This window comes from Pelobates fuscus, chromosome 5 (genome assembly GCF_036172605.1).
Source record: "Pelobates fuscus isolate aPelFus1 chromosome 5, aPelFus1.pri, whole genome shotgun sequence".
NCBI classification, from domain to species: domain Eukaryota; kingdom Metazoa; phylum Chordata; class Amphibia; order Anura; family Pelobatidae; genus Pelobates; species Pelobates fuscus.
In genome coordinates this window covers 347193664-347207371 of record NC_086321.1, presented here as the reverse complement: position 1 = coordinate 347207371, position 13708 = coordinate 347193664, and the positions used below count along the sequence as shown (strand labels likewise).

The window sequence follows — 13708 nt, the reverse complement described above, 5'->3', positions numbered from 1 at the left end:
ATGTTTATTGGAACAGTGTGGTAACTGTTCTTCATGCACACTAGCCACCCAATGCTTCCCTATGGGGAACACATTGGATTGGCTGAAATCATCTATATTGATGTTCTTAGCCAAGGGAGAAGTGGAGCCTACAGCAGTACTTGCGCGACAGGAGCTAATTGTAAGTAAATTTAGTTTAATTGTTTGGGTGGCATAGAAAAACACTCTAAAATTCGGAATACATGTTAGTATTCCTAAATGTTAGCGTTTCCTTTAACCCCTTAAGGACCAAACTTCTGGAATAAAAGGGAATCATGACATGTCGCACATGTCATGTGTCCTTAAGGGGTTAAACTTGTGTGTGCGCTGCTCTCGCCGTCTTTTATTTCTGTACGTCCAACTGCTAATGATTCTTTGTTTAATTCTTGTTTCTGCAGGAGGAACCCAAGAGGGTTTGTTTCAACTACGACTTGTTCTTGAATTTGGAAGGAAATCCCCCAGTGAATCACCTGCGCTGTGAGAAGCTAACTTTCAATAATCCAACAAAGGAGTTCCGCCGGAAACTACTAAAAGCAGGAGGGGTAATTCCTGGGCAAAAATGGCACATGCTCTTTTTAAATAGAGAGATAAACAATCATCCTACATAGACTGCATACCAGGCACCAACATGCACTCCATTCATCCCTTCTTAAAGAAACACTATAGGCACAATAAAGTGGTCTGGGTGCCATGTCCCTCATGTTGTAAACATGCAATGTAAAACAATGCCGTTCTGCAGGAAGAGCAATGTTTACATTGCAGAGTTAAAATGCCTCTAGCTGCTGTCATATAAAAAAATTACTAGAGGAGCTTCAGATGAAATAGCATAGTAAAACTTCTTTATTCAATCAGATGGTCTCAAAGACCATCATCATGATTGGCGCAGTGTGGTGTTTTGCTGCACATGCGCACTGGCCTTCCTATGTATTTCTGTAAGAGCGCCTTGCATTGGTTGAGATCATCAAAATTGATGGTCTTAGCCAAGGAGGCGAGGACAATCACAGAGCGCAGGGAGAAAAGGTAACTAAACTTTAAAACCTGAAGTGGAGGGAGCAGTCACCTAAACAGTTACTAGAACACTAGAACGTTAGGAATACACAATTTTATCTATCTCTAGTGTTCCTTTAATACACTGGCATTTTAAAGATATGATATTGCCTCCCCCATCTTTTAAACAGTTATTTGGGAAAATCTCAGATTGTATGCATAAGCAGTAAAAACAATGTACATTTCTTGCTATATATTAATGCACAAAATATTTTTTTTAGGTGTTGGTTATGCCAGAGGGAGCAGAGACTGTGTCCAGACCAAGCCCAGATTATCCAATGCTGCCAACAATTCCCCTCTCTGCCTTCTCGGACCCAAAGAAGGCTAAACCTTCTCATGGGTCAAAGGTTAGTTTAAGTGTATCACATTGTCTATATTATTAAGTTCAATCATTGTAGAAGTGGCAAGAAAAAAAAAAGTGAGCACATAGAAATTAAGAAAGAGACAGATCCCTTTTTGGTTCAACCTTTCCTCGCTGAATTCCTGTCCTTTTTATTTTACACATATGTGGGAACATTTATGGAGGCAGCTGTCTTCCTCTACTGTCTAAGAGAATTGTCTCTTTTCAACATTCATGGTACTTGAACGAGTAACACGTGCTGCACTTCTAATATCTGCTGTAAATTTACGGGGATATAAAGGAGAGTTGTAGCTAACTGCCCATTTGACTCTTACTAGATCTAGCTGATGCAGGGATGGGTCTAATTGCTGTCAGGTGTGATTTTCAACACACTTGACAGCAGTTGTTCAAGTATATTCAAAATGAAAGCAAACTGAAAATTAGGGCATAAAATTATTGGATGACTTGTAAATACAGTGATAATAAATATACACGGTGCAAGTACCAATATGTATGTACCATGATTGGTAATTGTAAAAGGGGAAACAGGCTGATTGATGGCACTAGGAGATTTTTGAGGTTATACAACCATTCTCTTCCAGATCTACTTTAAAACTATTTGTTACAATAAAGTAATACAAATTATAAATCCCATTATTGTGCCCCCTCCTTTTATTCCTTTCCTCCTTCTGTTCTCCCCTTACGCTTTCTATATTTCTCTCCTACTACTCCCTCGTAAATGCTGTAATCCGGCTATGCTCAACTTTCTCTCGATTTGTGCTTTATGCCATTCATTCATGTTTTTATTCTGGAACTGCTCATACCATCGCAATTCATCCGTCTCCCCATTACCTATAATTCCCAGCAACAAGTGCAATAATTTTGTAAATCCATAGTAAGTATTAAGTGTGTATTTAACAGTAGCATGCTTTACAGGAGGGAAACAAGGACAGCAATAAAACCTCAAAACCCCACAAAGTTACCAAGGAACACCGGGAACGACCAAGGAAAGATTCCGAGAGCAAAAGCAAGGAAAGTGAAGGAAATAAGCAATCCAAGGAAACCTCTTCTCGAAAACCTGCTGAGAATAAACCTCCTAAGGAAGAAAAGGCACCCCCAAAAGTTGCTTTTAAGGAACAAAAGATGGCACTGAAAGAGCCTAAACAGGACAATATGTCTCCTAAAGGGGGTCCAGCTGATGTTAAGCCAACTAGCAAAAGGCCTCCAAACACAGACTCTCCTAAATCCACAAACAAAAAGCCGAAGAAAGGTAGCTCCAAAGGACTCTCTGCGACTTCCCCTCGAGGCCCTCCCAACCCAGTTAGTAACACCACCACGTCTTATCCTGAGAAAAAGCCAGTTAAGGAAAAGCCTGTGAACAAAATTGAAAGGCCCAAACCAGAAAATGAGGTGAAGAAGCCAGCCGAACCTGAGGATTCAAACTCAGAGGATGAAGGCTCTTCAAAGTCAGAGGTAAGATAAGAAAAATTTACATTTTAGATCTTGTATACATGCTTATCCTCCTACTGACTACCACCAAGGCTCAATTTGTCAGATTAAAGAATATATTTGTAGATTTATCATAATCGCTCATTTGAAATATTTTATTTGTTCTAAAGAAATCATTATACAGCAACAAGTATTTATCTTCAATTTGTGCTATTGTTTTTTTTGTTACACTTCTGCAGCATTAAGTGTTGGGATGCCTCACTAATCAAGCTGGTTTTGGTATTTTATTGTAACGTTCCCAATTTTTTGATTAGGTATAATGAAATATAGGACTTGTCAGCATCATCATATATTTCTCATTGCTTAGTCACATGTGAGGATGTTTAAGTTATCCATTTTTTTAAGTCTCACTGTTGCTGTGTTAATTCATCATACTCTCTTTTTCCAATGTACAGTCTGTCCCATCAAGTCCTTCTAACAGTAGTTCAAGTTCAGACTCCAGCTCCGAATCCGATTTTGAACCCTCACAGAACCACAGCCAAGGTAAATACACATTGCTTCATGTAACATTAGGAAAATACGCAGTAAATGGGGGGAAAAAAACATTTTCTGTATTATTGTTATATAATGGCTTGCATGCAGTATAATGCAATGAATTGAGAAGCATGACTTTAGAAATAAAAGTTCATAAAGATTTATGTTCCAAAAATGTCCTCATATAATTTACCTTCAAGGATTCGTAATGCATTCTGTACAATATATTTTTAAATATTCTGAGACCTTACCCATTGTTGTCACAACGTAGGCCTTCTGCGATCCATGGTGGAAGATCTCCAGTCAGAAGAATCAGATGATGATGATAGTACATGTGGAGAAGAGACTGCTCCGAAGACCAAAACAACGGGTAGAGACTCCCGGTAAGGACATTAGTAGTGACATGTTACAAGATATACATACATTGTATTTTTTTTTTTTTTTAAATTTTTGCTTTTCTTCGTAACTAAAATCTTCCATTCCCCTAGTTAATTTTGTAGCCTGCCCCTTTGCAACTTTTCTAGCTCCGTAACATTATTCTTAAAAAAAAAAAAAATAATTATCTGTAAGCCAATGTGCTATCCAAAACATTAATCATTTTAAAAATAAACTACCGGTAGTTTCTTTTCATTTGTGAGAAACCAAATCAAATGCATTGACACAACTCAAATAGATCGCATCCACTGCAACACTCTGTATACGTCTATTGGCTTCTTTATGAAATAAATTAAGTTAGCTTGACATAAGCCTTTCATAACACTTGGTTGATTACTTCTTATGACATTGTTGTCCACAATGCAAACCTGAATATGATCCCTTAACAACCCTTCACATAATTTCCCAACCACAAATCTTAATATCACAGACTCTTAATTTCTAGGTAAAAGCTTTGAGCCCTGCTTACATTAACCAAATTGCTTACATTAACCAATTGTCATACGAAGACAGATGGTCTTTCTTGTATGCAATCAAAATTGTTTGATGGCAGTGACGCGATACATCATTAGTAGATCATTGATTATGCAATTTATAATGGGGGGGGGGGGAGTGGTTGGTAGTTAATCACTCAATCACTCAAATATATATAGTTAATCACTCAAATATTCTATTTCTAAGTATATGTTGTTTGAATTAGTATGGATGGTACCTACTTCTTAGACACAATGCCTTAATAATAGAAATGAATGTTAACATTTTAGAGTTGTATTACAAACACACAGGGATTGTTATGGTGGTGTGTTGAATATTACATCATAAAGTGGTTATATCAGCTGTTCCCAAACTGTGTGCTGGGGCGCTGCAACAGGCACACAGGGGTGCCGTGGAATGTTTTCCCGGTGCTATGATTATAGCAGCGGGGAAATATTACTGCTGAACAGGGGCCCAGTCGGTTGCCGCGGTCCTTTAAGACCGCGACCAGGCACCTGTAATGTCAACTGGCTGGGAGGAAGTGACTGTGAGTGTGTGTCTGAGTGGGCATCTGTGTGTGTCAGGTTGTGCGTGTGTGTGTGCGCACACATCTGTGCTTCAGGATATTCGTCTGTGTGTGTGTGTTTTTATGTCAGTGTGTGTATCTGTATCGTGGTGTGTGTGCATATGTGTCTGTGTTTGCTCACACATCTGTGGGTCAGGATACGCGTCTGTGTATGTGCATCTGTATGTCATTGTGTGTGTATCTGTATCGTGGTTTGTGCATGTATCAATGTTTGTGTGTGTGTCAGGGTGCGCACGTGTGTATGTGTCGGTATCTATATGAATTTGTGTGTGTGTATGTATGTATGTGGTAGTGTGTGTTCATACATCCAAGCAGTCATACACCAGCACAACATACAAACACACTCCTGCAATGCAATCTAACACAAATATTACATACAAACACACCCCTGCATTAAAACACAATAAATGTATACAAGCACCCCATTCAAACACCAACACTGTACATTACACTATAGAGCCAGTAAATGACACAGCGCTGTACAGATATACAACCTAGAAATTTTGACTTGGAAAAATATTGAAATATTAAGGGCGCCTTGAACCTAAAGTTTGGCAACCACTGGGTTATATTGAAATGAACTTCCATAATTCTCGTCTCTCACATTTTTCTTGTCTAAACTTTGCCTGTCAGAGAATTAGGGCTCATGCACTTGAACACGTGTGACATTAGCATTTATTCACTGAGTAAAATTGCTAAATTGTGGCAACAATAGCTAGCAAAGAGCCAATTTGGAAATATTATCCAAATAGTCACAATTTGGCTATTTTAGCATGAATTTTGCCCCACAGTTTTCATTTCACTGCAATTCAGTAAATAATGAATAACATCTGAAAATATTACGGTTATCCTCGTAAATAGCTTTGTTATTTTTATAATTAATATTGTGATGACTATTATTATTGTTTAAATTAAATGTGTTAAAAACAGGGACAATATGGGACATGAAGTTTCTGGGCAAGAGGCAGCCAGTGTTTTTTTTCCTTTTTTTTTTTTCTATTTCTTTAAACATGCTATGAGCAAGCTTTAGAGCTGCTATGGGGGTCCTCGTTGCAAAGCTGTGGTAGCAAGGATCATGTGGCCTGCACCGGGTTCAGTCCACTTAAGCAATCCCTCACAGTTCTGTCCCTAAATAAAAGACTTGAGTGCAGCTGCTTTCTAGCCTGTCAATGCCCTCACAATTCTCATTGCCCTCCTTTTGAGAAAAATGCATTAAAAAAGTACATATGGTACAAATGGTGCCTGGGGCACTATAACAACTTCCTTGAGATGAATTTGTTATGGTGCCAAGCATGTCCCTTTAAGGGTTTCAAGATTGTGGCGATTATCCTTGTTCTTTCCCTGTCATGTTCGCCCCTCAGCAGTTAGAAAATTCATTAGTATATTTTATGTTGACAAATTCTTGATCCATTACTTTGGAGTACTGATAGCAGATTCATCATATTTTCCTGGTCACTTGTCACATACACATTAATGGGCATTACATTACAGTGCTACCTTGTAGTTTGTAGAATTCAAACCCTGCAGGTAGGAAATCAATCGGGAATCCAGCAGCATAGACCTTCTACGTAATACAGTGCAGTGAATTTCATCAACATGCATTACTTGTGGTTCTCGCAACCTGATTCAGAAGTTAAAACATGTGAATATTCTGGTCACCAAAGAATATGGGATATTCTGTTCAGTAATGTTCTGTTTTTTTGTTAAATTATAGGATGAGTCTCAGCGACAGTGACAGCAGTGATGACTCCTGTGCCCATAGCCGTGGGCCTGCTCCTATACAGAAAATACCCCCAGTTAATAACAAGGTAAGGACCAGCAGATCCATCTGTATATGGAGAAAATGAAATTGTGGTTTTCCAAAAGCATGGAACAAGTTATAAGACAACAATTAGAATCTTACTTTTAGGAGAACACAAATTGTGAGAATGAGTATGATTTAGAGCTGACCTGCCACCTTTTTATAAAAAAAAAATATATATCACAAAGCAAAATAAAAACAGCCTCTTATAGTTTGACACTTTGACCCATGATGAATTTCTGCGGTGCATTGTTTTAGGGGTTAACATTAGGCACCCCATGTCCCGATTTATAAAAGTGTCTGTTTCAGAGAAACCTGTACTTTGTGAGAATAAATTAATAAATGCCACGTGACTGCCATGCTGATCGCTAGGAGAATTGATCTTCACATGTATAGCTTGGAGGAAAGACGAGACAGAAACATTTAAACACATAAAGAGAATCAACACCGTAAAGGAGGATGCATTAAATATCATTCCAGCTGAAGTGGTAGAGGTTAACACAGTAAAGGAGTTTAAGCACGCATGGGATAGGCATAAGGCTATCCTAGCTATAAAATAAGGCCAGGGACTAATAAAAGTATTTATAAAATTGGGCAGACTAGATGGGCTGAATGGTTCTTATCTGCCATCACATTCTATGTTTCCTGATTCACTCCACTTATGTGATTGTTGAAATGAGAGCTTTTCTAGTGAAGCATTAATCTAATGCTTCCCTATGAAATGTATTTTACTAGGCGAACGCCTTAAGTGCCATTCATGCATCTAGAGAGCAAGAAAGACTGCTAGCAATGACAGTCTTTCGTGGGTGGAGCAGAGCAGGAACACTCCTAACGTTGAAACCAAATATAGAGTTTTACTCTAATAACGAAGCTTTGAAAACTGCGTATGTGTGTTTGAGATGGAACAACGCCTGATTTTAAGAAAATTACTGTATTATTTTTCTGATACTTCTTGCTGTGATTTTTTTCCAGAGAAACACAGGTTATGTGCTAAATTATTTCTGTGCCAGACAGTTGGAGATATTGCTGTCATTATGTCCCGGGCATAAAATATCAGAAGACGCACCATAATTCTCAAGGCATCGTGTCACATATCTGTTGCCTGTCAATTACACAAAGAACTCCAGTGCTATGCAGTGCAGGAGATGCTTCCTAAAACACATTTTATCTGTAAAAGCTATAGCAGCAGTAAAGATTAAAAACTGTGTCTAAAAAAGAAAACCATTAACATAAAATGGTTAACGCCTATCTCTAGCTGCCCATTCAGAAAACTGAATCTCTTTCACTCATTGCAGTGAAGTTATTATGGTGCTCGGTGTGTCCCTTTAAATGCCTTTTATCATATACTTGTACATCCTGTAGTTAATCATCAGCAGGAACCCTCCTGGGGTTACACTTTGGCAATGCAGTAATGCCTCATGTGTTCACCTCAGAACACAAATTCACACATGAATTCTAAACACACTTTGCATCCCTGCAAAAGTCCAATTGTATTCCTCGCAAAAGAAAAATGTGTGAGACACTTCTTATTTGCTGCCACTTTCTTTGTCACAGATCAGTATTTTGTTGCTATATTTTTTATTTTTATTTATTTTTTTTAATTAAATGTATTCTTCCATTACTTTTTTCTGTCCTTTATCTCCTCAGGTTACTTTCTTGCTTTCTAAATTAGATTTTTTTTTTTTTTTTTTTTTTTTTCAGACCACAGGTCGTAGAAGTCCAGAGACATGCACTAAATCAGATAAGATGCTGAAGAAAGGAGAATATGATAAGGTGAGCTCACTGCAAAAACCCATTTCGGAATTATCGGGCCTTAAAATTCCATGGCTGACGCTGCAAGCCAGAACTTAAATGTTACTCGCCACTGCAGGCCTGGAAGGTCGATGGCACATTCAACAGGGCTGAATTTCTACTCGCCAGGGCTATATTTTCACTGGCTAGTGGGAATTTTGAGCACTAATAAGATCATGTCTGAAATTAACTCTGTGCATGTGACATGCATATTTTAAAACTTGCATACATCATGTGCAGAAAGTCTCAAAAGTTAATTTTTAATGGAGTGCTCTGTATTTCATGTATTGTATCATTTGGTCCCCGCAGTCCCATTGTGATGTATGCTTGTCCAGATGAGTGTACAACTTTAGTATTACTTGTAGAAATATTGTGGTGTCATGTTGAAGCATGTTTCCATTGTGAACAATACCTTCCATAGGTCTGGATTGATTGAGATATATAGAGCTGCAGTAAGGATGGAAGATCCCTTCTGTTTGACGTGGGTGCATGAGATAGCAGGAAAATTTGATTTTTCCTAGTCCACCACTGTTGGTGAGATTTTGTAAAGTGAATAGGTTCCAGCACTAAAGCTAGAGGTTTAAGCCCTAAATAGTTACAAATTGATCAATGGAATATGGTGAAACACAGAAAAGCAAGTGATTCCTAAAATTGAAATTTTATTAGATATAAATAAAATATAATTTCAAAATATCCCAACTGGGTCATATAAAAATAACTCAAGTTTATATATACGCCAAACAAGTGGGAGGATATATCTGTATAGGAGAGTATGTCTGTAGAAAATAAATTGTGTGTATGATACTCCCAGTAACTCGTTACTTTGTTCTAAAGAAGTGGAATGTCAACGTTGTACTGACTAGTTTGTCCTAGGGAGCAAGGATGCTACAAGTAACTAGATACGATGGATACAAAGTATGTCAAATAGATACAGAGTGTGATAATTGTCTAACCACTTGTCCACAAGTACGATAGTGGGCCATTGCATGTAAACATCTACCTATATAGTTAGATGCCCGCCGACTATTTGGCGCAGCACCAGTCATCCACAGGACAAATGAGCTACCATATAGATTTTTGGCAAATAATCACAACAATTAGAGAGGTCTTTACACAGTTCAAACCATCATCCCAGAATGTATCCGTTTTTATATGGGATAACAGGGTGGGTTCATGTGTCAGCTTATCCCTGTGCTTGTCTAAGAGTAGATTTCTAATCCCTACATATTTGACAGCCGACACATGTTCCCTCCCTGTTAGATGCTCAAAGAAAATAAAACCTGAAATAGGTTAGTTAAATAAAGATACACCAATTCTCCAGTTTAGTAATCTAGGGGATTAAATAAATAAGTGGAGAGCAAAAAAACGGGTTGCAAGAGTATTCTGAGAACGGACAGCAACTGAAATAGCCTTTGGTGGGTCCCTGCTCAGAACTCAAGCTGTTTTTTGCTCATCTTGTGCCATTACAGAGAGAACATCTCTGAAACATATCAGACTGGTCCCACCCATGTGGGCAGTCCAGATCTGAAATGCCTGCAAGTTCCCTCTGAACGAGAGACACAGCAACCCCAGACGATCGTTTCAGCCTTGTTAGGAGACCTAATGCGCATGCGCGGCATTAGCGCACCCCATAGGAAAGCATTGAAAATGGATTTCAATGCTTCCCTATGGGGAATAGAGCGACGCTGGAGGTCCTCACACAGCGTGAGGACGTCCAGCGACGCTCTAGCACAGAAAACCCTTGCTATAGAGCAGGAAGTGTCCTCTAGTGGCTGTCTAATAGACAGCCACTAGGGGAGGACTTAACCCTGCAAGGTAATTATTGCAGTTTAAAAAAAACTTCAAAAAAAAAACCAATCAGCAGAAGTGGTCTGGGTGCCTGGAGTGTCCCTTTAAAGGAGCAATCTAATTAAAAATGTTAGAAATAGAAACCTGTATAGTACATGGATTATAGGGAAGGTAGGTGGAAAATCACAAATTGTAGACTTATTAACCCATGGGAGCTTTTCACTATTATTATTTTTATTATTATTATTATCACTATTTTATTTAAATTGCGCCAGCAAATTTCGTAGCGCTGTACAATGGTAAATGCCGTATTAGATCATTTATTTATTTAAATACATCTTCAGTCCCAAATGATAAAAACAAACCTGATATTTTGCAATGCTTTAATTCTAAATAGATTTCCTATGTCAGAGTGAATTGTCGGGTGTCCAGTGAGAATTTTTTAATTCTAAGAGAATAAATGATAGTGGGCTTCAAATGGAATGTTTATACTTTTCAATACTTCACAAACTTGATTGTATTCCTTGTCATGCAGGTACTTTCTAATGATTTAGAAGATAAATGACATCTCAAAATGTCTTCATAGTTGGAGTTAGGGGAATTCATTAATTTTAGGAGTATAGTGGTTAAATCTATATTATGACAGTTGTGATGCCACTCAATTTGAAATTTGGGAAGTCACTTTTTTTTTTTTTTGCAATGATGGTTAAATAGTTTTTCTCACGTACAGGCATACACAGATGAGTTAGTGGAATTGCACCGGCGGCTAATGGCTCTAAGGGAGAGGAACGTCCTTCAACAAGTAAGCAGGGACTTAATATTTGTTTTTGTTTTTTTTTCCATTGTGATGCTTAGAGCCACATATCTCTAACCATGCTGCTTCTTTTTTGTTCAGATTGTAAACCTAATTGAAGAGACAGGGCACTTCAATGTCACAAACACGACTTTCGACTTTGACCTCTTTTCTTTGGATGAGACAACAGTCCGCAAACTCCAGAGCTATCTGGAGACTGGAGCTACATGACCCCAGAGAAGAGGGGAAGAGAAGGAGAGGGAAGAGCGTGATGTTTAGCAGTTTGCTCGGAAACATCCCCATCCCCTGAACCAGTCCAGGGAACGTCTGGAGATGACCAGTTGCTCCCAGTCAATAAGATCTCTCTCACCGATCCACCCTGCTGCTCCAATCAACGTATCACTCCAATGTGCAGTATTTTACAGGCGCACAACGGTTAAGCGGAATTTCAAACTATTCTTGTATTTTCAAAATACAGATATAAATTTTATACTATAGTGGCTGCAAGTTTGAAAATTTCAGTGCGGCAGTCCCTTCAGATTTGGCAGGGAGATGTCCGTTTGTGGAGGTAGTAGAAGCATACAACACAGAGAGGTTTATGTATAGGATGGAATGTCCATGTGTACACACCTAAACCGTCACACCTGGGCTACAATATATATTTATATACATAAGCAGACCATCTCTGTCTTAGGCGAAACTGCATCTTTTCACTAAAATTTATATATGTCTGTATTTTGAGACTACATCTCGAAAGGCATTTTTGCACTGAACGTGCTCCAATGACTGCAGAAGAAAGGAAACCCTTCGGTGGTGCTTTCAGCGGGATTCATTACTCTGAATGATATCCCTTTCCTTCCACTGATCTCGCCATTTAGTGTTTTTCCTTCTTCAAGAAGTGGTGTAAATGAGAGAGATTATATTTCGGGTGAGCAAGAAGAGACTCGGCAGCACAAACTTCACTCTGCTTTGAAAACATTACGGAACGTTCGGTCTGTAAGCTGTATATTCTATATATATTATATATATGTATGTATTTTATGTATAAGAGGGCCTGGAGAGGCAATGTATGATTTAATTTTTTTTTTTTTATTATTTTTTTTATTCTTTAAGGGATAAGGGTTGAACACGGATAATTTCTTTTCTCTTGCCGTAATTTTAATGCTTTTTATTCCATTGAGCATGAAATACTAAATTTAAGGAGTTAGGTAATATTGGAGGTCATGATTTATAAAAAAAAAAAAATTAAGTGGAGAGATATTAAACCTTTGTGCTACAACGGTTTTATAAGTTGCCTCTCCTTTTTAAAGGGATTAAATACTATCTCCACTCCCTCCTCAAGCAAAGGACAGATTTAATCCAGGGGGGGGGGCGGGAGGGGTGAGTTTTTATATCGGACTTTATCTGGCTTTGCACCAGCAAATGGTTTATTACTCTTTGTATGCTCTGGCCTTGTTTGCTAAGTTACAATGAGGCCACCGTGTCCCAAGAGGTGGGAAGGCAAAACTAACCGGACCAGACATATGACCGTTATCCACACTACAAACTACGTTTTTGGGAGCTAAGCTTATTCTAATACTTCAGACTTTTTATTCTGGGTACATTATCTTCTGGGAACTAAACCAGTTGCAGAAACAGTATTTCAGTTTTATGTAACAAGAGAGTTAAATTATAATATGTTAAGCCAATTAAAGAGCAATGCTTATGAAGTCTGTATTTTGATCAATCTGCCCTCACATTTCGTATACAGAGAATAATCTGAACTGTAGTGAACTGAAAATTGAGTTACAAAGTTTAGGCCAAAGACTTGATATGGAATACTTATTCATACTGCTGTTTTATTTTATTTTTTCAGCCTAAATTTTGCGATTCGATTTTACGTTCACTACAATTTTAGTGGTTTAGTGAACAAACTACAATTTTTTAAAAAATGTTTTAATGTATGAACAATTTCAGGTGGAGGCTTGAGACCATCACCATGGAAACCAATTGAATGTGTGTGCCGATTGCTTCATTTTTAGAACTTTGTCAGACAATTGCTCCTAATATATAATTTACATGTTTTTAAATGTCTATTGCTCTTGCGATCTGTATATTCCAAGCATCGCTGCTATCCAATAATCCTTTCTTCTTTTATACGCACGTGTCCCAAACCGTGTAGTAACTGCTTCTAGCACCATTCTCCAATATGTTGAATAACCCGTTCCATGAAAGAAAAACTGTTTTACCTCCAGCAGAGGGTTTTCATACTTGTTAGTTTATAGTTTGGCCTGACCTCCTCATCCATAACCTAAAACACTAACTTTTATATATATATATATATATATATATATATATATATATTTTAGTTTACGTTCCATTTTCCACTTTATTCCTCTGCACAATCAGCCCCAGTTCCTCCTAGGACCAAAATAACATTTAATATGTTTTAAGGAGATAAAGCTGCCAACGTTTTGGCCTTCAGCCCACCACCCTCTGTAAGCTGGACTTTCTGTCTCACAAAGGACATAATAGACTTAAGAGGATATATAACCTGATCACTACATCATTGGAAAATGTTCTTTATCTGCATTCCTTCCAATTAAATAGTGATACTGCACTTGTAGTTTGTATGTCAGTTGTATTTGTCTTGAAAACCGAGCCATTCGGAGA

The 13708-nt window shown here is 38.0% G+C and overlaps 1 protein-coding gene across 1 annotated transcript in view; it reads left to right on the top strand.

Moving 5' to 3' along the window:
- The window catches only part of MLLT1 (MLLT1 super elongation complex subunit), a 29232-nt gene extending 15864 nt beyond the window's left edge, over window positions 1–13368 (top strand). Inside the window, exons 4-12 of the mRNA XM_063455862.1 lie at window positions 417–560; window positions 1287–1412; window positions 2342–2878; window positions 3310–3397; window positions 3660–3771; window positions 6598–6691; window positions 8386–8457; window positions 10994–11065; window positions 11159–13368. Coding sequence (XP_063311932.1) covers window positions 417–560; window positions 1287–1412; window positions 2342–2878; window positions 3310–3397; window positions 3660–3771; window positions 6598–6691; window positions 8386–8457; window positions 10994–11065; window positions 11159–11287 — 1374 coding nt within the window. The 3' untranslated portion in view covers window positions 11288–13368. The remainder of the gene's footprint in view (window positions 1–416; window positions 561–1286; window positions 1413–2341; window positions 2879–3309; window positions 3398–3659; window positions 3772–6597; window positions 6692–8385; window positions 8458–10993; window positions 11066–11158) is intronic.
- Window positions 13369–13708: the final 340 nt, after the last annotated feature.